At 39.2% G+C, this 25,483-nt stretch overlaps 3 protein-coding genes across 21 annotated transcripts; 2 read left to right on the top strand and 1 right to left on the bottom strand.

The window, feature by feature from the left end:
• Window positions 1-1,431: 1,431 nt before the first annotated feature.
• matn3a (matrilin 3a) lies at window positions 1,432-16,245 on the bottom strand. Of its 19 annotated transcripts, none has more exons than XM_081717782.1 (13): window positions 16,143-16,245; window positions 14,645-14,771; window positions 12,960-13,979; window positions 11,227-11,802; window positions 9,994-10,119; window positions 8,588-8,782; window positions 7,027-7,221; window positions 5,694-5,849; window positions 5,425-5,544; window positions 3,590-3,718; window positions 2,479-2,575; window positions 2,137-2,204; window positions 1,432-2,047 (listed from the first exon to the last, which is right to left on the bottom strand). In XM_081717782.1, the coding sequence occupies exons 3-12, from the start codon at window positions 13,918-13,920 to the stop codon at window positions 2,156-2,158; spliced, it is 2,604 nt and encodes an 867-aa protein (XP_081573908.1). In that variant the 5' UTR covers window positions 13,921-13,979; window positions 14,645-14,771; window positions 16,143-16,245; the 3' UTR covers window positions 1,432-2,047; window positions 2,137-2,155. The 19 variants fall into 19 exon arrangements, with proteins under 19 accessions (XP_081573908.1, XP_081573907.1, XP_081573917.1 ...); XM_081717781.1 differs by lacking the exon at window positions 16,143-16,245 and adding an exon at window positions 15,208-15,541; XM_081717791.1 differs by lacking the exons at window positions 12,960-13,979; window positions 16,143-16,245 and adding an exon at window positions 15,208-15,540.
• ttc32 (tetratricopeptide repeat domain 32) lies at window positions 16,181-18,061 on the top strand. Its single transcript, XM_026999337.3, has 3 exons — window positions 16,181-16,469; window positions 16,702-16,868; window positions 17,322-18,061. The coding sequence occupies exons 1-3, from the start codon at window positions 16,339-16,341 to the stop codon at window positions 17,447-17,449; spliced, it is 426 nt and encodes a 141-aa protein (XP_026855138.3). The 5' UTR covers window positions 16,181-16,338; the 3' UTR covers window positions 17,450-18,061.
• Window positions 18,062-18,858: 797 nt separating this feature from the next.
• Window positions 18,859-23,537, top strand: zpax1 (zona pellucida protein AX 1). Its single transcript, XM_081717822.1, has 17 exons — window positions 18,859-18,877; window positions 18,960-19,084; window positions 19,183-19,320; window positions 19,489-19,566; window positions 19,635-19,799; window positions 19,872-19,968; window positions 20,037-20,254; window positions 20,330-20,483; window positions 20,577-20,785; window positions 21,304-21,421; window positions 21,550-21,749; window positions 21,895-22,009; window positions 22,201-22,370; window positions 22,457-22,575; window positions 22,654-22,784; window positions 22,975-23,161; window positions 23,238-23,537. Exons 1-17 carry the CDS (start codon window positions 18,874-18,876, stop codon window positions 23,473-23,475), a joined length of 2,466 nt encoding a protein of 821 aa, XP_081573948.1. The 5' UTR covers window positions 18,859-18,873; the 3' UTR covers window positions 23,476-23,537.
• The last annotated feature ends 1,946 nt before the right edge of the window (window positions 23,538-25,483 follow it).

The raw sequence follows: 25,483 nt of genomic DNA, 5'->3' as shown, positions 1-25,483 counted from the left end.
GTAAGGAATGCAGTTCAGCTCTACTGCTCCTTCAGAGTGTGATGGTAATATAGTACTCATCTCGTTCAAGCTTAAATTCCTCTTAGCTTTTCTGGAAATGCTAGAAAGCTGTACTCATTCCTCTTATAAAAAGAAGATGGTAAGGGAAGGAACAGCAGTAAAGGCCAGGTTACTGCACACATGCTATTTAACAGGCCATTTTCGATCATTGACATCCCCAACCTTTTCAAACCTCATGATCATCCAGGGAATTTCTCACTTTCATGCTTACCTGTGAGCCGAGGATGTGAAAATATTTACCAGGAGCATTTTTTTGCAATGTAGCAGGCATCTATTACAACTATACCAGCCTCAACAATCATGTGACTAAATGTACTTAAACTGCTTGATCTGTTTTCTGGGACCATCCAACAAAGCATGTAGTGTGCTCTTTGTTCAACCATAGGTGACGTTCAATGTTCAAAGCTTTTAAACCGCTCTGTCAATAATATTTACAAACAATCCAGATCATATCTAGTGTTTGTATTTCCAGCAGGATATATTTTCCTTTTCATATTCCACATTACATTAGATAACTATTTTGAATATATAGATATTTGAGATCTCAGCATTGAGGGTGCAGCTGATTAAAGAATGCAGATAATACACTTTAGAACCTGGCATGCCTTCATCCATCAGTGTTCTGGGTCAGAGTTAGGTCAGTCTAACCTACATTAGGTGATTGGCTTTGGCGTCAGTCTGAAGGATGGCAGGAAGGTAGAAGATTTCTGCTCGCCTGTAAGACCTCAATTTTGGTGTTTGCTGTGAGAGTTAACATGAGGATCTGAAGTCTACCTTGTGAGGAGGAAACACAGGAACAGGCCTCAGTCAGGCCCTGTGTCTCCTGGCAACCAAAAAGTATTTTTTTTATTTTTTTGCCTTTGCTTTAACAAACAGTGGACACGCTGCAAACAGGCCATCCTGACATTATGGCTGTCATTTCTGAGAAAGATCATATCTAGAGCTGTGGCCTAGATTTTAGGTTGATGTTACTTCATGGTTTTCCTCAGATGGACCTTGTTTAAGTGTGTTCATGATTTTAATGGAAGCATTTGGAAAATAGATTTGGGAAATGATTCCGATGACACTCCAATGACAAACCAAGTTTGCAGACTCACTGTCTGTGCCATCCTGATGCCGAGGTTTGGAACTGTTGACTTAAGCACATCTCACAGATACATCAGACAGAGACACTTTTCTTAGGGGCTTTCATATTCTTACCAATGTGGTTTGCTGGTCGGCTAGTCTGAACAGCAGAAATCGACATTTTCTGAAAGGCTAGATGTGTGCACAAATTATTTTGCCTCTGAAGTACATTATAAATCACCTCTATTATTTTGTGTTGTTCAACTTGTACTAGTGATATGTTAGACTTAATTTTGTCAATTGTCAGTCATGCCAAAATTATTTTTATTGACAGTTCTTTTTTCCACTGATCAACATGAATAACAGGTATAATAATATAGTCCATATTTAAGACATAATTCAAATTCAACTTACAATACTTTATAACTATAAAGTTAGCTTATACTCTTGAAAATTATACTGCAAAATGACAGGGATATAAAATATTACAGTAATATAAAACATGCAGAAAGGGTATGAATATAAAAAGCATGATTTGCTGTGAACACTAAACCCATACATTTTGAGAAAGAATAAACTGTTACAGACATTACAGAATGGCACTATTTGAAATACACAGAGATGACTTCAACAACTACATCCAGAAAGATACACACTGACACAGACATAGTATGTCCTATGCTCACAGGCAAGGCTATTCATTGCTTTTTGTTTAGTCCGTTTTTAGAACATGTAAGACATAATCTGGTCCCTTTCATCAGTGACACAGGTTGTGTTTGCTGTCAAATAAAAAGGCTAAACTGGAGGTCGGTGTAGTCCGTGATGTTGCTTTGATAGAAATGAAAAAGAAAAGAGCATTTTCCTTCGTTTCAGTGTCCCACACAGTCGAACGGCAGCCGAGGCGTCACAGAGTCACAGTGACCTTCATGAATATAAAAACAGGGAGTAAGTAACAGTGTGTACATCTGGGTGCTACAGTTATGACAGGTGATGGCAGGTGATATCACTCACCGAGCTGGAGGGCCTGAGTTTATTTGTGAGCCATCATCTGCTCAACCTTTCTGGAGATATCAGCTAGTAAATCAGCTGTTAAGGTTACTGCATGGTTGAAAGTTTTAGATCTCACAGATTCTCCGTAACAGTTAATGAACTTTACTGTCTTATATACCCTCTTTTCTCTCATACAGATCTTCAATCTCTAGTCAACATTATTTGCTTTTCATTAAGTGACCTACTGTGAGCTTTGATCTTAAACGGTATATAGTACTATAGTATAGTTTTAGGTGACAGTCTTCTAGTGCAAAGACCAATGTTTAATGTCACCACTAGAAAGACTGAAAAGAAAGGATATGTTTGGCATTGAGGTCCTGGATGTAGTTTTGTGTCTGCCTCTGGAAGGCCAGTCTGGCCTCACAATGGCAGGGGTCCTGTACCACCTCTGCCTTCAGCTCTTCATGTCAAAGTTAAGCAAAGGTTATTAGACAAATGCAACCTATACTTTCTTCAAGCTTGCATGGAACTAAGTCTGTTAATTATAGAAAACACTGTTTTAGTTTGCCGGGGCAAACAGACCAATAGTAATGTATATGAATTAAGGATTCTGTTATTTTTTTCACATGGATTTCACATGTGAAGGCTGTAGTATAATTTATAGAAAAACGGAGACTTTATTGGCCTGAATAATGTCCCCTTACAGACCAGTTGTGAAGTTTATTAGCATAAATGTAACACGTGGCAATAGCTAATGCAACGGTATGGTTAGGTCATTGCAACATTGCGAGTGTTACATGCTGTTTTGGAAATTGAGGCACAGTGTTGAATCAATTAAGAATTGATTCACAATACAAAGACATTCAAAGACAGATGAGGTCTTGCCCAGAAATCAGTGGAGATATTTTTCAAATTTCTAACTTAAAGAAGTATGTTTCTGTGGAAGCCTAATACATGTAACTTCCAACTCATGATTACCAATCCATGAACATGGTAATGGAGTAACCAATTCTAAAAATTCAAACTGTTTATATGCGACACAACAAAAGCTAAAAATAATCTACCAATTTGGAGCTTCTTGAGTAACTGACCAAAATTGTGTAATCTATCACAGGAGTATTCAATCTTGGTTCTTGAGCAGTGCAATGTCCCCGTAGTTTCTCCAACCTCCACACCAGTGAAATGCACCATACCCAGTCACTATTCTTGATCTGAGCAATCAGGAGTTCTGTAATAATGTCTGGATAAAGTTGGCCAGAGTACAGAACTAAACCGAACCAATACTATAAAATGGTTTCATTGTAATGGTGCTATGTGTGCTAGAGATGTTGGTATTGATAAACCAGCCCCGATCATATTCCAGTTAAGGAGTCAAATTCAAATCAAATTTTAAACTATAAAGTAGGGCGCCTGATTGGAGACAACATACAAGGCTTGTGCCCTCAGTTGGATGTCCTGGTGCACCCGTGCTTACGTAAACATGTTTTCTTGTCTTCATTCAAAATAAAACCCTCCTGGCATTCACAGCGATAGGAGCCATCACTGCTGATACAAATGTGCTCACAGTCATGCCCCAATGCACACTGGTCCAGACCCTCCAGACCTGCAATAAGCTTTGAGTAAGGCACTAAAGCAACTTCACACGTCACACAAACACATACAGTGGTGTGAAAAAGTGTTTGCCCCCTTCCTGATATCTTTTTTTTTTAAATGTTTGTCATACTTTCAGATCATCAAACAAATTTAAATATTAGACAAAGATAACACAAGTGAACACAAAATGCAGTTTTGAAATGAAGGTTTTTATTATTAAGGGAAAAAAAAAACATGGCCCTGTCTGAAAAAGTGATTGCACCCTAAACCTAATAACTGGTTGGGCCACCATTAGCAGCAACAACTGCAATCAAGCGTTTGCGATAACTGGCAACGAGTCTTTTACAGCGCTGTGGAGGAATTTTGGCCCACTCATCTTTGCAGAATTGTTGTAATTTGGCCACATTGGAGGGTTTATGAGCATGTACCACCTTTTTAAGGTCATGCCACAGCATCTCAATCGGATTCAGGTCAGGACTTTGACTTGGCCACTCCAAAGTCTTCATTTTGTTTTTCTTAAGCCATTCAGAGGTGGTCTTGCTGGTGTGTTTTGGATCATTGTCCTGCTGCAGAACCCAAGTGCGCTTCAGCTTGAGGTCACGAACAGATGGCCAGACATTCTCCTTCAGGATTTTTTGGCAGACAGTAGAATTCATGGTTCCATTTACCACAGCAAGTCTTCCAGGTCCTGAAGCAGCAAAACAGTCCCAGACCATCACACTATCATCACCATATTTTACTGTTGGTATGATGTTCCTTTTCTGAAATTCTGTGTTACTTTTATGTCAGGTTTAATGGGACATACACCTTCCAAAAAGATCAATTTTTGTCTCGTCAGTCCACAGAGTATTTCTCCAAAAGTCTTGGGGGTCATCAAGATGTTTTCTGGCAAAACTGAGATGTGCCTATATGTTTTTTGTTCAGCAGTGGTTTTCGTCTTGGAACTCTGCCATGCAGGCCATTTTTGCCCAGTTTCTTTCTTATGGTGGAGTCATGAACTCTGACCTTTACTGAGGCAAGTGAGGCCTGCAGTTCTTTGGATGTTTTTGTGGGGTCTTTTGTGACCTCTTGGATGAGTTGTCGCTGCGCTCTTGGGGTAATTTTGCTCGGCCGGCCACTCCTGGGAAGGTTCACCACTGTTCCATGTTTTCGCCATTTGTGGAAAATGGCTCTCACTGTGGTTCGCTGGAGTCCCAAAACTTTAGAAATGGCTTTATAACCTTTTCCAGACTGATAGAGCTCAATTACTTTGTATCTCATTTGTTCCTGAATTTCTTTGGATCACAGCATGATGTCTAGCTTTTGAATATCTTTTGGTCTACTTCACTTTGTCAGGCAGGTCCTGTTTAAGTGATTTCATTTCAACAGGTGTGGCAGTAATCAGGCCTGGGTTTGGCTAGAGAAATTGAACTCAGCTTTCCAAAGATGTGATAAACCACAGTTAATTGATGTTTTAAGGGGGGGGGGGGGGGGTTCACTTTTTCACACAGGCCCATGTGGGTTTGGATTTTTATTATTCCCTTAATAATAAAATCCTTCATTTAAAAACTGCATTTGTGTTTACTTGTGTTATCTTTGTCTAATATTTACATTTGTTTGATGATCTGAAACATTTAAGTGTGTCAAAATGCAAAAAAATAAGATATCAGGAAGGGGGCAAACACTTTTTCACACCACTGTAAGCTCAGTTGAATTTTCTGTTTCACAAGGTCTTACGTGAACATGTTTTCTTGTCTTCATTTAAGACATAGCCCATATTGCATTTACAGCGATAGGAGCCATCACTGCTGACACAAATGTGCTCACAGTCATGCCCCATTGCACACTGGTCCAGACCTGGAATAAGGTTTAAGTAAGAGTTTACACCTATATAAACAATTATATCTGAGAAATGTTCTTTTAAGACTAAAAACTAAAAAAAATGGTCATAAAATGGTATGAATCGAGTCATTACCTTTTATGACAAATTATATCATCTAACTCACTGGCACTACTGTCACCATCATCATCACCACTGGCCTTGAAACATGATTTCCTGTCCTCCATCAAGACAAAGCCTGTTGGACATGTGCAGTAATAGGAGGAGCCACTGCCCACACAAGTGTGCTGACAGTCATGGCCCAGTGCACAGGCATCCATACCTGTAACAAGTCACAGCTGCAGTAAAAGCTGAAATACCATCATTAATAAGTTTGGGTGTTCTAACAATAATGTTTTATGTATATATACAGACAGACAGACAGACAGACAGACAGACAGACAGACAGACAGATAGACAGATAGATAGATAGATAGATAGATAGATAGATAGATAGATAGATAGATAGATAGATAGACAGACAGACAGACAGACAGACAGACAGACAGACAGACAGACAGACAGACAGACAGACAGACAGACAGACAGAGACATATCCAGTGACACAGATAAGGTTTGAAAATATAAGGATGAATGTTTTGAAGATGCATTTTTAAATTCCTTAGTACTGACTATATAGCTGAAATTTGTGTTAAGCCAATAAATCATCTATGTCCTGTTTCTCTTTCTTCTTGTGAACTACACTACAATTTTTATTACCTCTACATTACATTACCTACATTACCTTTACTACAATACACTGCAGTTAATCTATGAAATCTTCTCCAGATGTGTAGGTTCTTTATATTTAGACTATCATAAAGAACTATTCCATATTCCATAGATTTCTGGGTGAGGACTGGGGCAATATGGCTGGTATAAAATCTTGAGTAGCAAAATATTTAATGTTCTGAAAACTTGGACAAGAGAATCAACTACCAGCAAGTAGCCCACTAATGGCCATTACCCAAATAGACATGGTTTATCAAGTTAGCAAACATACTTTTGGCTTATGCACAAGATAAATGCCCAGGCTCAAAGGACAAGCTGCTCCAACATGCAACATGTAACTGGTACCAAGGCAGGAAATTATATGATGATAAAGGGCAGAGTCCACCTACAAATAACTGCTGTGAACCTTGGGTAACATATTTGTTGAGTTCGGGTGAAGAATAAGTTTCCTGATGAATTTGTGATTCTTGAAGCCAGAGTAAACTGTCATCAAGCCTTGTAGGTGAATTAGCTAGGCTATTTCTGTCAGCTTCTGTTGTAACACAGGATTAACCAATATGCGTGATTTGAAGTCATCACTTTGCAGCGGTGTCACCAGTGAGCTACACATGGGTTAACTAATGGAATATTCTAGTGGAATGTTCTTTAGGGTATTCCTTGTGAGGCAAAAAAAAAAAAATTCCCAGTATGACATGTTAGACTGATGTCATGGAACTTTCTGGAACTACCTTCACTATCGCTGTTGCCATTACTGACACCATCAGTGTGTCCAGTGCCTGCACCATGGCCAAAGATACTGTGGATGGAGCACGTTCTCTTGTCTTCATTCAAGATATAGCCAGGGCGACACTTGCAGATATAGGAGGAGCCGTCTCCAACACAAATGTGCTGACAGTCATGCCCCATTTCACAGGAGTCTACACCTGGAATGAGTTGTAAATGTTGCACAGAATGGACAATGTCATGCTCCGTAATAATTCCTGGACAAAGAAAACATCGAATCTACTACAAGTTTTCTACTAAAAAGGATTCCTACTTAAAAATTCCTACTTAAAAAACACAATGTTTGGTTTGTATTTACATGAAAATTAATACATCTAGCTATTTTTTACAGGCTTGGTAATACTGTCAGATTTCATGTTTGATTTGGTCCAATTTCATCTTTGTAAATGAACCATTCTAATGTATGTACTTCAGCATCAGACAGACAGAACCTGATAATTATGGTAGTGCCAATATAATGGCAATGCTGAGGAAAAATGCACCAGCACTGAAGACAAGGCATCCACAAAGTGTAGGATTTTTTTTTTTTTGCAATCGATGCTGTTCCAAACCCAAAATATAAGGACATGTAGAAAACAAGAACCTCTTTCTTTTCAATATGAGGATGTTAATATAGAGAAACACGATATGCTTGGTCTCATATTTTGCAAAGTATGGAAAGAGTGTTTCAACATGGAATACAGTTGTTTTCTAGAAAGACCCATCAGTGATGGCTATGAAGGAACAAAGGCTCTGCTTGAGTTAGCAAACATCCTTTTTGCTTATGCACAAGAAAAATGCACATATTTCTTGGAGAAGCTCATGGTGTATGGAACATGTAATCATAAAGAAGACAGGAAATTAATATCATTTTCTAAAATGATCAAGGGCATAGTCCATCTTAAAAATATTTGCTGTGAACTTTGGGTAACACATTTGTTAAGGCAAGATGAATGATGAAGAATCTGGGTTTCTTTAAGACAAAGACATAATAAGTGGTCAGCTAGCTTCACAGTGCGATAGCTAGGATATTTCTGTCCGCTTTGCAAGGATGAAGGAATGACGCTCTGTGCCAATGGCTGGGCATCATTCAAAGTCATTTATGTTACAGTGCCACAGTGAAACCGACTATTTATTCACCACTCATGGAATGTTCTTCAGGATGCTCCTTTGAAGGCAAAAACATGAAAAATTGAAGGAACCTAGTCAGTCAACAAGGCAGATGAAGATAAATCTTGTAAGCAATTGAGATGGTGAAGTTGTTTTGTTGGTTTTGACCTCCAATAAAAGTATAGAAGAAGTTTGCATCAAAGAGCTATATGCAAGTAGCTCCTGCATTATATGGCATATGTTATATGCCTTTTATGGGCCACATGAGTTGCATAAGAGTCCAGTCAAATACTTAAATTTGTAAGTATTCATATGTAGCTCAGCAACGGCACTAATAAATTAAATAATATTGGAGTTCCTTGAAATGGCATGAATCAAGGTAATTACCATTTGACATGTTAGACTCACTGGAACTACCTTCACTATCGCTGTTGCCATTGCTGACACCATCAGTGTGTCCAGTGCCTGCACCATGTCCAAAGATACTGTGGATGGAGCACGTTCTCTTGTCTTCATTCAAGATATAGCCAGGGCGACACTTGCAGATATAGGAGGAGCCGTCTCCAACACAAATGTGCTGACAGTCATGCCCCATTTCACAGGAGTCTATACCTGGAATGAGTTGTAAATGTTGCACAGAATGGACAATGTCATGTGCCGTAATAATTCCTGGAGTCAAAAAAACTGTCTTCTGCTAAAAAGAAAGTATTTTGGGAAAAAAAACACATAGAATTTGGTTAAGGTGTCTGCATTAAAATTACTGGACAGCTCTAGCTATATTTAAGGACATGATATGTTATGCCAACTCATTTATGATCTCTGCTACTCTCAGGAAAGTGCTTTAGTTATTATATGGACAGAACTTGGTGGCCCAATGGGAACTCTAATCTTACATGGCACATGACCTATCATAAATGTTTTTTGTTTTTTTTAATGAATGCATGGGATGTGAAATGTACTGATCACAGAAATGGACTGATACAAAAAGGAGATATTTTAAGAGCAATTAAAATCTACTTAAAGTCAATGTTGAAGTCCACTCTTCTATGCTTCTTTTACAAATGTAATATAACTGTATACCCTACCATCATAGCATGCAGCAAACCCACATTAAATTGTGAAGAATCTTTCATAGGCTAGACACAACAAGCCACTGTTTTAGTCTAAGAACTTTTTTCCAAGTCATTTCCTAATCACATAGACTACCTAGCTCATGTCCTCAAAGACAACAGCACTGCAGATTTGCCAGTGCACAGACAAAACATTTGTCATCTGTCTCAGTAGCCACAGAGAGAAGGATGTTAAACAAAACAGATCACAACGATGTGGTCTGCATGCTTCATTCAACATCATTACAGTGATGTTACAAGGCCATCCATGATAATTCCACACTGGTTTAGCATGGGATGGATCAGCAGTTCCAATCCAGCTGATTGCATTACTGGATCTGGAAAACATTCATCTAAAAACAAAAGACATGTTTTGTTATACATGTAACTTGAAAATACAGTTGTGCTTGTACACTGGAACAGTCTAATATGTATTATGTAATGTGCAGTATTGTATGACTTTAAGAGTCATGACAAATGCAACCTTGCATATGTACATTGGTGTGGTAGTGTAGCTTGGTAGCAGGTCTTTCATTAAAAATGAAAAATGCAAACTCTAGCTAAATAAATATATTAGTCAGGTCATATAAGACTTTATTCATGTCCTACGTAAATGTTACAACAAACCAAATGAACAAAATTATATTTTTTTACTGTGTCTGTTTTGCATGATTTGCAAACTTGGAGCCGTTAGTGCGATCTACAAAGTCTTACGTTTGAAGGAGCATGTTTTCTTGTCCTCGTTCAAATTATAGCCCTTCCGACACTTGCAGTAATAGGAGGAGCCACTGCTGATACAAATGTGATCGCAGTCATGTCCCGAGACACAGGGATCCACACCTGGAACAGGCTGTGGTTACTGGTTTGGAGTTATTTAGTGACCCCTAACAGCTTGGAGATCATTTCAGGATATTGCAATATGCTTCAGGCGATGGCAATCTGCTTAATGTGTCTAATGGTTCTTCTCATGCAACACAGCCTCTTGGTCTTTGAGTCTCTTCTTATGATACATATGATTTTACAGTGGAAAGAGTGAGACCAAAGGAAAGTGCAGTGGATATGTGTCTCCACGAAACCTTCACAGAAGTTAATTTCACTGTAAAGTAAATGAAAACAGGTTGCCATGACCTGCTTCAGTGAAATTGCCAGTGTCATTCATAAATAATCACTTTAGCTGCAAACTTAAGAAGTAAACATGTATATCACTATGAAGTTAACATGTATTTCAGCCACCCAAGCAAACAAATAGCACAAGCCAACTTTATCATGATTTTAAACACAGGTTCAGTTCTGTTTCCTGAAAAATAATTAAGTTATCCACAGTAAATGAAATTGCATAGTTTCAAATGACTAACAGGAAGAGTTCCTAAAAGTTAAAGTGTTATGTGCAATTATATGTTAATAAAATGTGCATATAGGCTGATATCTGATAATGTAGGGTAATATCTGATTATATAGGGTAATATCTAGTAGACTGTGCACATAGGGTAATATTTGATAGCTTAGGATAATATCTAATAAACTGTACATATAGGGTAATAGAAAAAGAAACCATAATTTTAAAAACCTGGCACATTTGTAAAATACGTTTGGGAGAATATTAATTTTTTAATTAAACCACCAGGATCACGTATTTGCTAATTTAAAGTAACAAAAATGCACATACGAATTACTTATTAGATGTTATTCATGACATTTTGAATTTCCTGTCAGGAATTATTTCCTTTTTATCAGCCAGTATTGTATTGTTTGTAACTGATCTATGAAAAACCTTCTTACAAAATGTGTGGCAATCATAAGATAAATATAAATCTACTAAATGTTAACAAAATTTACACATTTGTTTGCTGAAGTCTTAATGTTTATCAGAGAGTTCAATGACTGTCCCCATGTCTCAAGATTAAACTTATAAAGAGAGAACAATAATGCCCCAAACAACATTCCTACCGCACAGAGTCTCCCGGAACTTGGAGGTGAGCTTCTCGATCACACCGTAGGTTTCCACATAGAAAACGTGGTCATCCAGTGGGTTACTCGCCATGAGCCTGAGGGAGCCGATGTCAGCACGGTCCACCCCCACAGCATAGATCTCGATCCCCGAGGCCCGGGCAGCAGCTGATACCTCTCCAACCTGATCTTGTGGACGCCCATCCGTGACAATGATGGCAACCTTGGAAATGCTCTTTGACTTTGGCCGGGCCCCTGACTGTTCGGTGAAGGTCTCTTCCATGGCTTTCTTAATGGCTAGACCAGTCATGGTGCCAGCAGCCAGGGGCTCAATGAGGCTAATTGCTTGTTTCATATTTTCCTTCCTGAAATGGTCCTTGAGAAAGAACTCTATTTTGACTGTGCTAGCATAATTCACCACAGCAACGTGGGTGGCATCGGGACCAATATCCAGTGTGTCCACCATGTCTGAGAGGAATATCTTGACCTTCTCAAACTCACCTGGACGGACACTGCGAGAGCTATCAATGATAAAGACAAGGTCCAATGGCCGGCTCCTACAGTGGGACTCAGTAGCTGAGAACAAGAAAAAATTAATCAAATAATTAATTAAATAATTTTTAAAAATGTGTTGAATGAGTAACACTATTTGATAAATATGTGTTTGCCTGTTAGAGGTTTAGTAATACATTAAGAACCATCAGCTTTCTGTTCACAAACTTGGAGGTGAGTATAGATCTTAATAGGATGGTGTCCAGCAAACCTAAATCTAACCCAGTGCCATTACAGGCTGACATTTGATGTACATATTCTAAGATTTTACATATCTTGTTAGATTCAACGTGTTAAAGGTCCATGGTGCATAAAAGGACTGGGTTATTAGCAATCATATCACTATTGTCTAGCTATGTTCATACCAAGATTTGATCACTTTTAGTACAGAGTTCACATACTGTATATACAGTATATACAGTAGAGTGTATATACATTAGAGTGTGTGTGTGTATATATATATATATATATATATATATATATATATATATATATATATATACACATACATACACACACATATACATACACACAGTATGTATAGTACACTATAGTATGTATAGTGTACTATACACTACACTATACATTGCATAAAGCTACTAGCACTGTTTCTAGTAAAAGAGACTCAGAAAGGGGTTTGAGGATTTTTACTCTAATCCTGGAACACAAGCACACCTGTTCTGGCATTGGGCTGGAGCTAAGGCTGACAGGAGCCAGTGATCTTTAAAGATGTAGTGACATTAGGCACAAGTTACAATGTATTATTAAAATAGCTAGTTACATTTTTAACGAATATAGTCATAAAAAACCAAACAAAAAACCAAACAACAACTAAAAACACCGTTAAAAGGAGATTCAGTAAGATGACATGTCTTCCTTACAAAAATTGGTGAGTTTGTTATCTCTGCCTTAAAACCCTTAGATTTATGGCCGAGAGGCTATGAACTGGTTGCATAAAAATATAGCAATTTTCTCGTATTTTCTTCCAACACTGTCCTCTCATACATCTACTTTTTTCATGGTTGTTAAATGAAAATTAAAGATGAATGCAAAATAGGATTCATGATGTCATATTCCTGAATCTGTAACACAAAGGAAAGACAGATGCTGTTTTCATGTGAAAGTGCTGTGGCTTGCCCCCCCCCCCCCCAGCAGTGGATCATTCAGCAGAGGGATTCTACCTGTCCTCCCTGCGATGTCTATATCACCTTGTGCACTGCCTGGACCCTCTGGCTGGGCTGAGGTTGTATGAGGATATTGCTCTGGTGCCAGAGTGGATGCTGGCAAAGACTGGATTGAGGTGGCATCAGGGTAAGGTTCTGGTGTAACAGTGGACTTTAGCAGGGAGAGATCAGGCAGCAGTACTGAGGATACCCAGGCCCAGGAATAAATAGAAGATGATGTTGTTGGTTGTAAATTTGTTGATGGTAAACTTGTTGCCACAGCTGGTTGTTCAATAAATAATTGATCTGGTTTTGCCTGTGACTGTACAGGGCCTCCAAGAGATTGCTTTGGACCTATGAATGATGTTTTTGGAAATAAAAGTGACTGTTCTGGAACTATAAATGACAGTACTGGGCCTGGATGTAATTTTTCTGAAACTACATGAGATTGCCCTGGACCTTCAAGCGATTCTTCTGAACCTGCAAGAGACTGTTGTGAAATGTCTAGTGATTGTTCTCGGCTTGCGTGTGATACTTCAGTAGCTACAGATGGCTGCTTTGAACCTGGGAACAACTGTTCAGGAACTGTGTGAGATTGCTCTGGTCCTTCATTTGATTCTTCTGGACCTGCAAGTGATTGTTGTGAAATGTCTAGTGATTGTTCGCTGCCTGAAAATGATTCTTCTGTGATTGCAAGTGGTTGCTCTGGAACTGGGAGTGATTGTTCTGGAACTATGTAAAATTGCGCTTGACCATCAAATGTTTCATCTGTAATTGTAATTGGATGGTTTGATCCTATAACTGATTCCTCAGGAAGTGGTCTTTGGCGGCAAATTACTGGTGCCCATTCACCTTTCAGCTGTTGGTTTGCCAGTGATGGAGACTGCTCTTTCTTAGCTGTTAAGTCTTTTTGCCAGTTATAAACTCTGGGAGGAGAAGGACTCAAGGGTCCAAGATAGGCTATCGGTTGTGGCAACATCCTTGTCTGGTCTTTGTGAGGGTGGTTCTGTCCATTAATCCTATACTTACTGCTGTGCGCTATGGACCACCAAGAGGCAAAGGATGTTTATCAATTTAGTGAGACAAAGAGAAGAGAGTAAAACAAAGTTGTTAGATAGTTTGAAAATATTTCAGTATAATTCATGCCTCCTTAAAGATATAACCTCAGAAGATACAACTGTTGTCACAGAGGCATAGAATTCCTAAAAACATTATACAGGTACTTTTTGTAAACATACATGCACTTAATGTTTACATTAAGAAGATTTTCTTTGTGCATGCCTGTATAAATGCATTTAAATCTGTGAGACAGATTTTAAAACATGAATGTGGCATTCCACTATATCATAAATGAAAGTGACAGATATAAATCTCTATGTGAAATGTAGAGCAATCAAGTTTGTGTTTTTTAAAATACAATGCATCAAGAATAGCATGTTTCATTTGTAGACAGAGACAAACTGCAAACATCCCAAGTTCCTGGGAAAGATTAACCTTTCTATTACATATAATTAATCTGAATGTAATTTAGAAGGTGACTATTCATAACATAGACTAGAGAACCACAATTTTAACACAAACACACTGGTACTTTCTTTACAATAAAGATCAATGTAAAAATCACTCATATTTATGACAGATTACAACTTCACAGTTTTAAATTACATTTAATTCTGTCATTTGTTTTAGTAAAATAAACACACCTGCTGAATTAGATGTCCTCGGTGGTAGTCTGGCATTTGGTAGATTACCAAAATTTCTTCTTTGTGCATTACTCTGAGCCAAAATCTGTGATGCATCCTTAACATTGTAGCTCTCAGAGATATCGACCTGGAAAAATGAAAGGCAATAGAGCAAAACTCCAAAACAGGACTTCATTGTCTCTGGGTGTTCTTCCCACTTTGTTAATTCTTGTTCTGTCCTTACTGCTGACTAACATCAGTGTGCTGGTGACAACATTGTATTTGAAGACCTCTGTTGGAAAACGTGTAAAAGTTTTGTCCAATCCAAATATGAGGGGCGGATACTAAATGATATATGATAAGATCTCACCTCCCCGAAAGTGTTTTTAATCTAATAACTATCATATTTATTCTGATATGTTTTGTTAATTAGAGTGACTTTTTTTCTGATGGAAAATCATCATGGGTGTTTGCCTCATGACGCTGGTTAAGAGAACACCAAGAGTGTACAAAGCTGTCATCAAAGTAAAGGAGTTAGTTTGATGAATCTAAAAGTCAAAATGTATGTAGCCCAGCAAACTCACGTGTCACTTTATTTACTTGATACCTTCCTCGTTTTTGAAATGTAGAAAATAGTAAAAACAAACAAATAAATAAAGTACGTGTCCAGACTTTTGAATGGTGCTGTATATAGACTACGCTTCGCCAGTTTATAATAGAACAGCTATTTTAATGTTCACAATTCACTGCAAAACCGCATTAATAACCATTCAATGTCATAAGAAAGTCGCCGAAAATGCTGCTAGTGTGCTTGTCATAAGCGTAGTTCAAGCATAGTTCAACACGTAGTTCAACACGCACCACAGAAAGGAAGAGGTAGCGGGATAGGTTGTCTTAGATAACATAGCAAACGCATTACATCAGCCCTTGCTGCATCTACGAATTATAAATATAAGAACATACTTCCTTATATTTCCACAGTCTCTACCTGTCAGTTTTAAAACAGATTAATTTGGCTGCTCCATATTTGAAAGGCACCCAGGCTGGCTATTTTACCCGAATGATTAGGTGTCGTATGAGCGCTGCGGAATTTAACCACATATTTTACAGAGTGGTTCTTGAATATCACATGCTTCACAGGTTAGTGATGAGTATATACTCTGATAAACACAGCTGCCGAGTCCGTCCAAAAACAAAAACGACAGACACAGACTTATATAATCATATTTATTCATTTATTTGTTTGTGTTTATTTTTGCTATGAGACCTGTAGGCTTACATTAATAATTTCACTAATTCCACAGACCGCAAGGGGAAAAAGGATGTGCTATAAATGATCTGGTAAGTACCAGCTGTTTATAGTTGATAGACTGCGCTGGAAAATTAAACACAGCCCTTAGTAAACATAGATGAGCTACGAACTGTGACTTACACACGTATACCCTACAACACGGAGTCAAGTATTTTACCTAGAACCACCTTTCCGGGTGGATTAATGAATTAACCAAATCGGACAAACCTTTTATATCAAACTGTCCGTTGAAGTGGTCGTCATATTTGACGGATTCATATCGGGACACGCTGGACTTCTCGACGTTCACATACCGTGTGCACCGAGTTGCGCTCCGGTTCACTAGGCGGCGATAATGTAAAATCATCCCTTAAGCAAATTGCAAAAATGGCACAAAGAAAACATTGATTTGCAACGGGAATAAATGGAGGATCAGAAGCATATAGTGCAGTGCAAAACGATTCTGAATAAGGCTCATGACGAATTTAACAGTAATAATTTTAAACATGCAGAGGAACTGTACACAGAATTCATAAACCTGTGTACCAATTCCAGGTGATAAAGGACTAACATAGTGTAGATAGCTGCTCAAAGACTAAGCCAATAAAATCTAGCTACCTAGTTTAGTTAGCTAGTTGACGGACTTTTATCAGTTTGTTGAAATGTGGTGCCTACTGTAGTGTACAGATATTTATCGATTTAATTGTACACATTATAAGAAAAGGTGACATAAATAAGTCAGCGTAAAGCTGCACTAACGCTAACTACCGTCTACTGTTGCTTCCAGCGCTTGTGACGCTAAAGACCTGGCGGTCGCTTACAATAACCGTGGCCAGGTGAAGTACTTCAGGGTTGACTTCTATGAGGCGATGGACGATTACAGTGCGGCAATAAAGGCAAACGGTCAATTTGAGGTGCCATACTATAACAGAGGGTTAATACGTTATAGACTCGGTATGTGTACGGGTGTACATGAAGTTGTCATAGATAATTGGGTATACAGAAACTAGATTATCTATATGTAATTTACAAATGATCCATTCTTTTTATCCGTGTTAGCATGGGTATCACGTTTGCAATAACCCCCAGGAGATTTTATTAATACTTCCTTGTAATAGGTATGATGCAGATGTTTTATTGATGGGAAGGAAACTAACAAAATTACCACAGCTTTTCACATTTACCTCCCCTCCCCTCCCTTCAAACTGTAGAATCGTTGAAGGAAGTACTGGGCAAATTGGTTCCCTTTGAATAATGGTCAGTCTCTCTTAAAAAAAAAGTAGGTTTAAGATTATTCTTGATCTGGGAAACCCGCTCTTATGGAAATAATAAATAATGTTGTTCATGAGGAAACCAATAAATCACACAGAATTTGGAAATAAGTTATAATTATGGCTTTATTTTCAGGTTTTTTCCAGGATGCTGAGAGTGACTTCAAGATGGCCTTGGACATAAATGCTAATTTTGAAGATGCCAGACAAAGTTTGTCCCAGACGATCCTCGATCGGGAAGAAAAAATGAAAAGAGGCTATTGATGGCAGCCAGGAGGCTATGTTTCAGTCCAACTTTACTGTGTGACAGGACAGAAATAACTTAATTCTGATTGAATTTAACATTTGTACATTTATCACAACATAAGATTCCTCTTGCAATAAACTTGTATGATCTGTGAATTTATTGTTAGATTGAATCAGGTACTGGCTTGATCAGCTAATTCCCATTGAGTTGAACTTCTCAGTCTGTACTAGTAGCCTGTGGCATTAAGTGTATTGCACAAGAACAAAAATGTGTTGTAGCGCCCCTTAGAGTAAAGTTGTGTTGTAATCAATATTTGATTAATTCCACTTTATTGAAATGCTTTTCACAATTGCATTGATGTAATAAGTGAATCAGTGATTCTTATAAAATAGCATAATTCTTATTTTTATCTCCTTTGTCTCCTTTTCTTTCATGTCGGTTTTATGCTAGCATTTGTACTTTGCTGGCACCTCTATTCATTAACCTTCAACAGGAGTGATCTCTCAAGCAGGATGAGAGTAACCATTCGCCCAGAGACCAACCCCATAGCCTTTGTAGCAGCATTTCAGTATCACAATAAATGAATAAAACATCTGTTGAATGTAGTACTTAAGGTGCAGGACTGAGCACATCTATATGAATCAGCAAAATTAAGAACTCTAGTCAGTCATGAATTGCATATCCCCACGTTGTCCTTACACAGATAATCAACTCATTCCTTAAGTAGTGTTGAAAAGTTGGAGGTGACCCACATAAGGATTGGTTGCATGAAGGTAAACGGACAGAAAATGACAAGAAATGCAAATTAGTATCACCTGTGCAGGATTGGCATATAAATTGTTGGAGAGACTATTTATACTTAGTGCTCCCCACACCTTGCATGTGAGGTGTTTTTTGAGGGTGGTTCACAATATTGGCCACCTAAACAAACATACAGGCCTTTTAGTTATATACTTTTCTACACCTGTAGAAGCCTTTGTAATGTAGCTTTTTCATAAGAGAAACATTTTTAGCACAAACTACGTTACCTTTGAGCAGCTATTTAAGCTATTGGCTGTCCAGAACTAGGCCTTTCTTAAGATGAAAATGTTACTTCTGTATGGGTTTTGGTGAGTAGTAGTTATCCATCTATTTATTTATTTTTATTTATCCCCCCAACTCTTTTAAATATTTGCTAAGGCTCTAATTAACTAACTCTTTCCATTAGTATATCTTGGCTTTTAGTGACTGCTGCTGTGGTCTCAACACAGAAGCCTTTAAACCAAAGTAAGAAACTTTTTTTTAATTTTCCTTGCTTACCAAACTCTAGTCTGAGACTTGAAATTTGACCAAGATATTTTACTTTACAGAAACTGGCTTAAACTTGGAATGTGTTGGAAATGTGATGAGGCTTACCTTGGATAACTCACTCACTTTTGGAAGTGAGCTTCAAGTTGATGCCATGAGTAAGTGGTGTTGGGTATGACCCCAAGCTGTTGATGATCACAAAATATAGAATGGGATGGCATGAGTGTTCCTTATTTTCAGATGGTACACAGGCTGTGCCTTTAACTCCTGAGTTGGCAGCAAAGTGTGGCTATAGCATGCACTCTGATCACTGGGGCAATACTAGGATCTATACATCACTACTGAGTTGCTTTGCTCAGAACCAGGTAAGGTTTGGGCATTCTGACAGTAACAATCCTAGAAACCAATTGGGTGGATATTCTTGCTGCATATTGTGCCACTGCTTTTACTTGGCCTTCCTCAGGGGGACTGTATCTTTAATATTGGACTACGTCTCCGGTTGTATGGTAATCAAGAGTCTGATGTACGTGAGGTGACTCAGACCTGTGAATACAATGAGTGGGCTTCTCGTGAGATTCTCTGTGAACGCAACTTTATGGAGGTAACTTCCCAGCAGTGCTGCCTGGACCTTAAGACCATGTTGCTGAAAACCTTCATGTTATGGTCACTTGTGTTGAGGGCATATTCTCATGATGCTCAAATCAAACACCTTGATCTATTTGAGCCCTATATGAATTCAAGTTGAAGGGTTGTAATTCTGTTTCTATAGGTCTCTGTTTACAGATTGCCCCCTGAGATTGACCATCCAAGACATGAGCTTAAGGGGAACTATTTGGCTAATCCTAAGGTAAAACATTTGTAGACTGCTTAAACCTTGTGGCTTGTGATATTTTGTTCTAAGTCTCTTGGTTGCAGGCCTCTACATCCCTAAACAATGTGTGGAGGATGGTCTTTTACACACCCAAAGAAAAGCCCATGATGTTGGCAGAGGTACAGAATGCAGGGTATGGGGTATCCTCAACTCCCTCACGATTGGTGCTGCGAAGTCCTTACAACATGCCTGAAACATACACTCAGAATGTGAGTAAAGGAATACAGAAGTGTAAATGTCTAGGTACGTCTTGGTACAGCACTTGCTTTCTAACCAAATAGGTGAATGGGGTACAAATGGAGGTCTTCAGAGTGACCACCTACTTCAAGAGGGAGTGGTCTGTAACAATGATTGATACTGCTGCTGCCTGTCCAACTGGTAAGCACTATTGCTCATGATGATTAGATGCAGGTGTGACTGTTCATGACTCCCTTTCACCTTTACAGGTGGACTCCATTTTACTGATGAACAAATAATCTGGTATATTCCCCGGTACATCACCCCACTACTGACGGAGCCATATGAAATCCTTGAACTTCACATGGGCATCAATGGAAAGAGGCTGAATAAAGCACAGATGGATGCTATGGGCTATACCTTATCTGTAACTGATTCTCAAATCATACTTTCTTTGCCTGTGGGTGGCCCAGAGGGCAACTATAAGGTTTGTGGCTGCAATGACTTCTGATTTGTAATCAGAATTCAGGGTCATGATGACTAAACTTGAGCTTCTTTGTAGAGTCATGCCTTGGATTACAAGTACCATACTACCTATAGTATTGAACCCATGCTTGAGCTGCTGTGGAAGGAGGGAAAGTCTGACATCACCAGATACAAAGTCCAGTACCCGATTACCACACCTCTTGAGGCCAGACCACCACAGGTCCTAGACAGTGAGTGCCTGTATCACTTAAATTAGCCAGCAGAAAGACCTTTAAAGTAAACTAGTTGCACCTACTTACCCCCCCAAATCCCCACCACTGCAGATACTGTTGTGGAGTCAGGAGTATTTGATGTATTGCTGGGGAGTTTTCTACACGATGTTGAGCTGATGAACATCACCTTCTCAACTGGTGTGATGACTGTGGCAGAAGCCAATGCTGGGGGCTTCAATGTGAAGCAGCACATGCTTCCTAATGGGTACAAGACTTTCAGCATGCATGTCCCCTTCAATGATCCTGTTGTCCTGAAAGCTGTAAGTATGTAGTCATGTTGGGTTGACTCATTACATTTAAGCTATCTTCCAGATTGCCTGAGTGCAAATTGAGCCATTTCCCAACAATTTGGAGGGGGTGGGGGGCAAGCATGCATCAGTGTTCCCCTTCCCCCACTTGAGGATGGGAACAGCTAGATTATGGTATTAAAAGGTGCAAAAGCACCTTCACCACAGGGGAAGTACTGTACTGATGCAAAATTTAACCTAATGCCAAAATGTTGGAATAACTGCTACTGATTAGTGTTCTGATCACCATGTAAATTGGTGGCTAGTTTTATGTGTTAAGAGCAACACAATTGCTAAACAGCTTTTTTAATATTGAATTCTGCTGTAAGGTGCCATGGTCACAAGTTGCATTAACACTTAAATTCTTGTGGTTGTTCAGTATATTAAAGCTAGTACTAAGTCTCTTGGAAACCATTGCCTTCCTAAGGAAAATCTAACTTGCACTTTAATTGTCCTGGCTGAGACTAATTGGGTGTTGTGCTTCACTATAGCATACCAACCCTGAAACTACTACATACACTCTTCCACTCATCTACGGATTGATGATTTTACCAGAATACGTGCCCTTTCCCCAGCCTGCTCTGGTGGAAGCAACTCTTAAGGATGTCAGTAAGTACGTGTGTGTATATATGGTGAGAAATCAAGTTTAAGGTTTTCTTGGTTATGTACCTTCCCTAAGACTAGGCTTGTACACAACTGGCTTGATGGATTTAAGTGCATGTGATCTTTCTTGGCAGATCCACCAACTATACGTGGAACATGTGATGAGGAGAACTTCTACATAACTGTTGCGTATGGGAACCAAGGCAAGAATTTGAAGGCAGTGGTGGGCATTCGTGACTTGTCTGCTGACCTCTTTAAAGAGTACAGTGGTAGAGAGAATTCCACCCACATGAGCATGGCTGTGCCTTTCCTGGCACATGATGTTGTGTTTGAGGTACAGTGTACACTTTTCACCTCAGTTACAGGAGTACATGCATCTGGCCTTGTACTTCACTCACTTTAAAAATCAAGTGTTTTTAAAAGTCTGAAATGCAATATGCTCATTTAATACCAAATGCATTGGTTTCTTTGACTTCTAGTCAGCCCATCACTCAGTAGTGAGGGGTCGTCTCAATGTGCAACTTCTGGATACAGTCAACAATTGGCATTTCAAGAACTTCTCCTTGGCTTGCAGTTTTCCTATGACCATGACTGGTATTTGGCTTTTTTGCTCTTTCCTGACCCAATTTTGGTGCAGGAAGCACAAATTTGCATAAACTGAGCAATGCAAGTAGCTGTGAATGAGTTTCATAACTTTGCAGTATCTAATGACCTCTTGTTCACTAATCTGTATAAGCCTTTGAAGGCTTGAGGTGCTCTAAGACTTGCCTGATGGATTTCTCTAGAGTGTTTCTCCAATGGATCAATGACTGCACTTGCAGTGAAGGTAGAGTCTGCATCCAAGATGGTTCCCAGCCAGTTAACACTGAAGGATCCCTCATGTAAACCCACTTTCAGCAATGACCGCTTTGCCTACTTTTCCTTTGATGCAAGCAGCTGTGGAACAACTAGAATGGTATATTTTCACTACAGTGCACAATCTCCCATGAATTCCTCCACTCCTGGTGTGAAGCATTAACTCACTGCATATCCATCTTCCAGTTCAATGATGGCTTCATGATATATGAGAATGAAATCTCAGTGGGTGGTACGAAAGGTGATGCCCATCAAGGAGCTGCAAAGGATAGTCCTGTGACAATCCCTTTGACGACAGAATATCGGTATGTAGGATCAGAACATGCCACATGCATGCTACTCCCCCCCCCCCTGCATCTTGATTAACATGTCTTAAATGTTAGTGTGACAGTCTCCTGCTACTACATGCTGAACGACACCCAGACGGTAACATTCATCACTAAACGGCAGGAAAATGAGCCTTTTGCTGAAACGGGTGTGGGAGAACTGCAAGTCAAAATGAGGCTTGCTAAGGGTATGTTCCTTCATACAAGCCTTGTTGTGTAAACACCAACACTCAACTCGTGTTTGAATGCCTCTCCATGGGACTTGCTTTGTGCTGACTGTTTTTGCCATGACCTGTTGACTTGCTCCAGTGTAATTGAAGCCCACTGGTGTTCAAACGGTATGCATCTGAAATGCCTTTTTCTTCCCTCATTTAACAGATAGCTCTTATGCTGCATTCTATATGGAGGAGGACTACCCAGTAGAGCAGTATTTAAGACAACCTCTCTATTTTGAGGTGGCACTGCTTAAATCCACTGACCCTCGACTAAAGCTGGTCCTGGAGAATTGTTGGGCTACTGTCAATGATGGTGTCTCTACTCTGAGCTGGGACCTCATTGTTGATGGGTAATATTACTTTATTTAATAATACTTTATTATTAATATATTTTTGTAAGTCAGTGCTTCTGTGTCCTCTGAATAGCTGTGAGAATCTTGATGACCATTATGAAACCATCTTCCACCGTGTTGCCCTTGATGACCGGGTTCAGTATCCTACACACCTGAAACGCTTTGAAGTAAAGATGTTTGCATTTGTCAGAGACAATGTGGTCCTCAGAGATCAGGTAGCTTGCTTGCTTATTTATTGGCAAGTTGGTTTGTGTGGACTACTGTCAAGCTTGGCATTCTCTTTCAGGTGTTTGTCCACTGTGAAGCTGTGATCTGTGACATTAACCAGACGGATGCAATCTGTAAGAGGAATTGTCCTTTCCCATTGGCCAGGGACAGCAAGAGAGGTAAACTTGTCCTGTCACAGCCCTATGTAGCTTAAATATGAAGCACCTCCATGGAAAAGGCTAGCATCTCAAAGGGTGATGCAATGAACACTAAAGCATGGATATCAAACCTTGTAGCTTGTTCCTTTTAAAACTAACTTTTACTCAATCTGTGAAAGTATCCAACAAGGAATTTGGGGGTGGGGGCAGCCATCAGGACTGGTGGTTTATAATTGACATTATTTTACAGTGCACAGAAGCATGGTGGCAGCACATCGCAGAAGGCAGGTTTCCTCTGGAAAGATCTTGCTCTCCAGCTTTACTCACTTTTAAATAAAGTGTTCTCAAAGCAGTAGTACTGTTTTTTGCCTCTGATTTTTGTGCATGAAGCCTTCTGGTCTGTTCCTGATCTAACTTATTGGCAAGGGTTCTTGGCTGGCTGATCCAGTCACAATTGATTCCCACTTCCTTGGTCAGCTACTCAGTTTGAGGGGCAGTAAGTGTAGTCAACATGGTACTTTTTTAATTCTTTGCCATAATAAGCAGTGACCCTTTGGACAAGGGGGGAGAAAGATGGTTGACCTTAACCCTTTGTGGGGTTTCTCCTTAACTGGACAGGACTAGGAACACTATCCATATTCAAAGCATGTGCAATTTTTTTTTTTTAAATATATATAAATGGTGCCCTTTCAAACATGAAGCGTAAGCAGGGAATTGGATGGTTTAGGAAGATGAGTAATGCTATCCTTAATTGATGCTGACAAAGGTGACCTTGAATAAGGGCCACCTACATCTAGAAAATGCCTAACATCCACAGTTCAGCCTTCCAGGCAAAGAATACTGAGATGGTACACTAAAGCTTGTATGTGTGGGGGAAAAGAGTTCAGAGAGGAACAAATCATATGATCCTGTGTATACACAAATCCACTTGTATTTTTGCAGTGTTTGACCTACATCCATTTTTCATATTCACTGGGTGCAAACCAGTGAGGATTTCAGAACAAAGAATTCACATCCCTCTAGTCAACTGCCATCACTAGTTGCTAGTATTTTGTGGTCAAAGCTTTGGCTAATCCCTCTGTCTGAGGGGTTCATTCTGAAGGTGTGAGAACTGTCTGAGGAATGATTGCCACACTGATGATGGCTGGTCATTACCTGCTCCAGGTATTTGTATAGAGTGACTGGAAACTACTTTTTGATTTAAGTGTTTTTGAATGAGTGTGTGATTAAGTCTACTTGGACAACCTAAAAATACTACATAAAGGGGGCAACTCAATGATCAGTACTGAGTACAGATAGAATATCTGCATGAATGTTCAGTGAATCTGCTTCATATCACCAACATTCCAGCCTGTTATCAAGACAGTCCTGATGCCATCAAAAGATCCCACCACTATAGGATTTGTAATGTGCTACCACTCAAGATGAAATTAGAGGTGTCAAGGAAGAGCTGTACCACCTAGAGAATTAGTCCTGCACTGTGTATTGAACATGTTTCATGTTTAGCAGAGGCAATTAAAGCTGACAGGAAACTGGACACTTAAAAAAAAAACTTTCAAGTGAAAGTTCATTTTCAGCCAGTTAAGACAGATGTAGTTCATAATTTTTGAAGAAAGGTTTACTTAAAATGTTTTCACCATAAGAGTTTTGAAATAGCTGTCAGTAAACGTTACTATGGGTTATGAGGGCTATTCTGTGCCTATAGGTGCTATGCTGTCAATTGATTTAGGATGTGGGGTTATCTCCCTTTATCTCAACAAAAGATGTAAATGTTTTTTCAAGTGATGTGTATTCAGGGAGGCGATTCCATTAGTCACATAAAAAAAAAACCTATATACACGCCACTGGTCGATGCCACACTCACACCTACAAATCGTCAGCCAGACAGAACTATGTTGTGCGCGGGCTGCCGGCGTGGTGATAGCCATTGTTTATCACACTTCCGAGCATACTT

Source organism: Electrophorus electricus, chromosome 7 (assembly GCF_041902795.1).
Source record: "Electrophorus electricus isolate QZ-2024a chromosome 7, ASM4190279v1, whole genome shotgun sequence".
NCBI lineage: Eukaryota > Metazoa > Chordata > Actinopteri > Gymnotiformes > Gymnotidae > Electrophorus > Electrophorus electricus.
Note: the sequence above shows the minus strand (reverse complement) of the source record. Positions and strands in the feature narration are given on the sequence as shown.

Bases quoted from the DNA above. Each gene is read 5' to 3' on its own strand.
- matn3a (XM_081717776.1), bottom strand. From the start codon at position 14,819: ATGAAGTCCTGTTTTGGAGTTTTGCTCTATTGCCTTTCATTTTTCCAG. The intron at 13,980-14,644 runs GTGTGTTTATTT...GGTGGTCCATAG, and splicing joins GAGGACATCTAATTCAGCAG to CGCACAGCAGTAAGTATAGG. The intron at 2,205-2,478 runs ACATATCCTTTC...AACAGCTGATTT, and splicing joins ATCCAGGACCTCAATGCCAA to ACTAGCTGATATCTCCAGAA.
- zpax1 (XM_081717822.1), top strand. The intron at 19,969-20,036 runs GTAAGCACTATT...TCACCTTTACAG, and splicing joins TGCTGCTGCCTGTCCAACTG to GTGGACTCCATTTTACTGAT. The intron at 20,255-20,329 runs GTTTGTGGCTGC...GCTTCTTTGTAG, and splicing joins GCCCAGAGGGCAACTATAAG to AGTCATGCCTTGGATTACAA.
- ttc32 (XM_026999337.3), top strand. From the start codon at position 16,339: ATGGAGGATCAGAAGCATATAGTGCAGTGCAAAACGATTCTGAATAAG. The intron at 16,470-16,701 runs GTGATAAAGGAC...TGTTGCTTCCAG, and splicing joins AACCTGTGTACCAATTCCAG to CGCTTGTGACGCTAAAGACC. The intron at 16,869-17,321 runs GTATGTGTACGG...CTTTATTTTCAG, and splicing joins GTTAATACGTTATAGACTCG to GTTTTTTCCAGGATGCTGAG.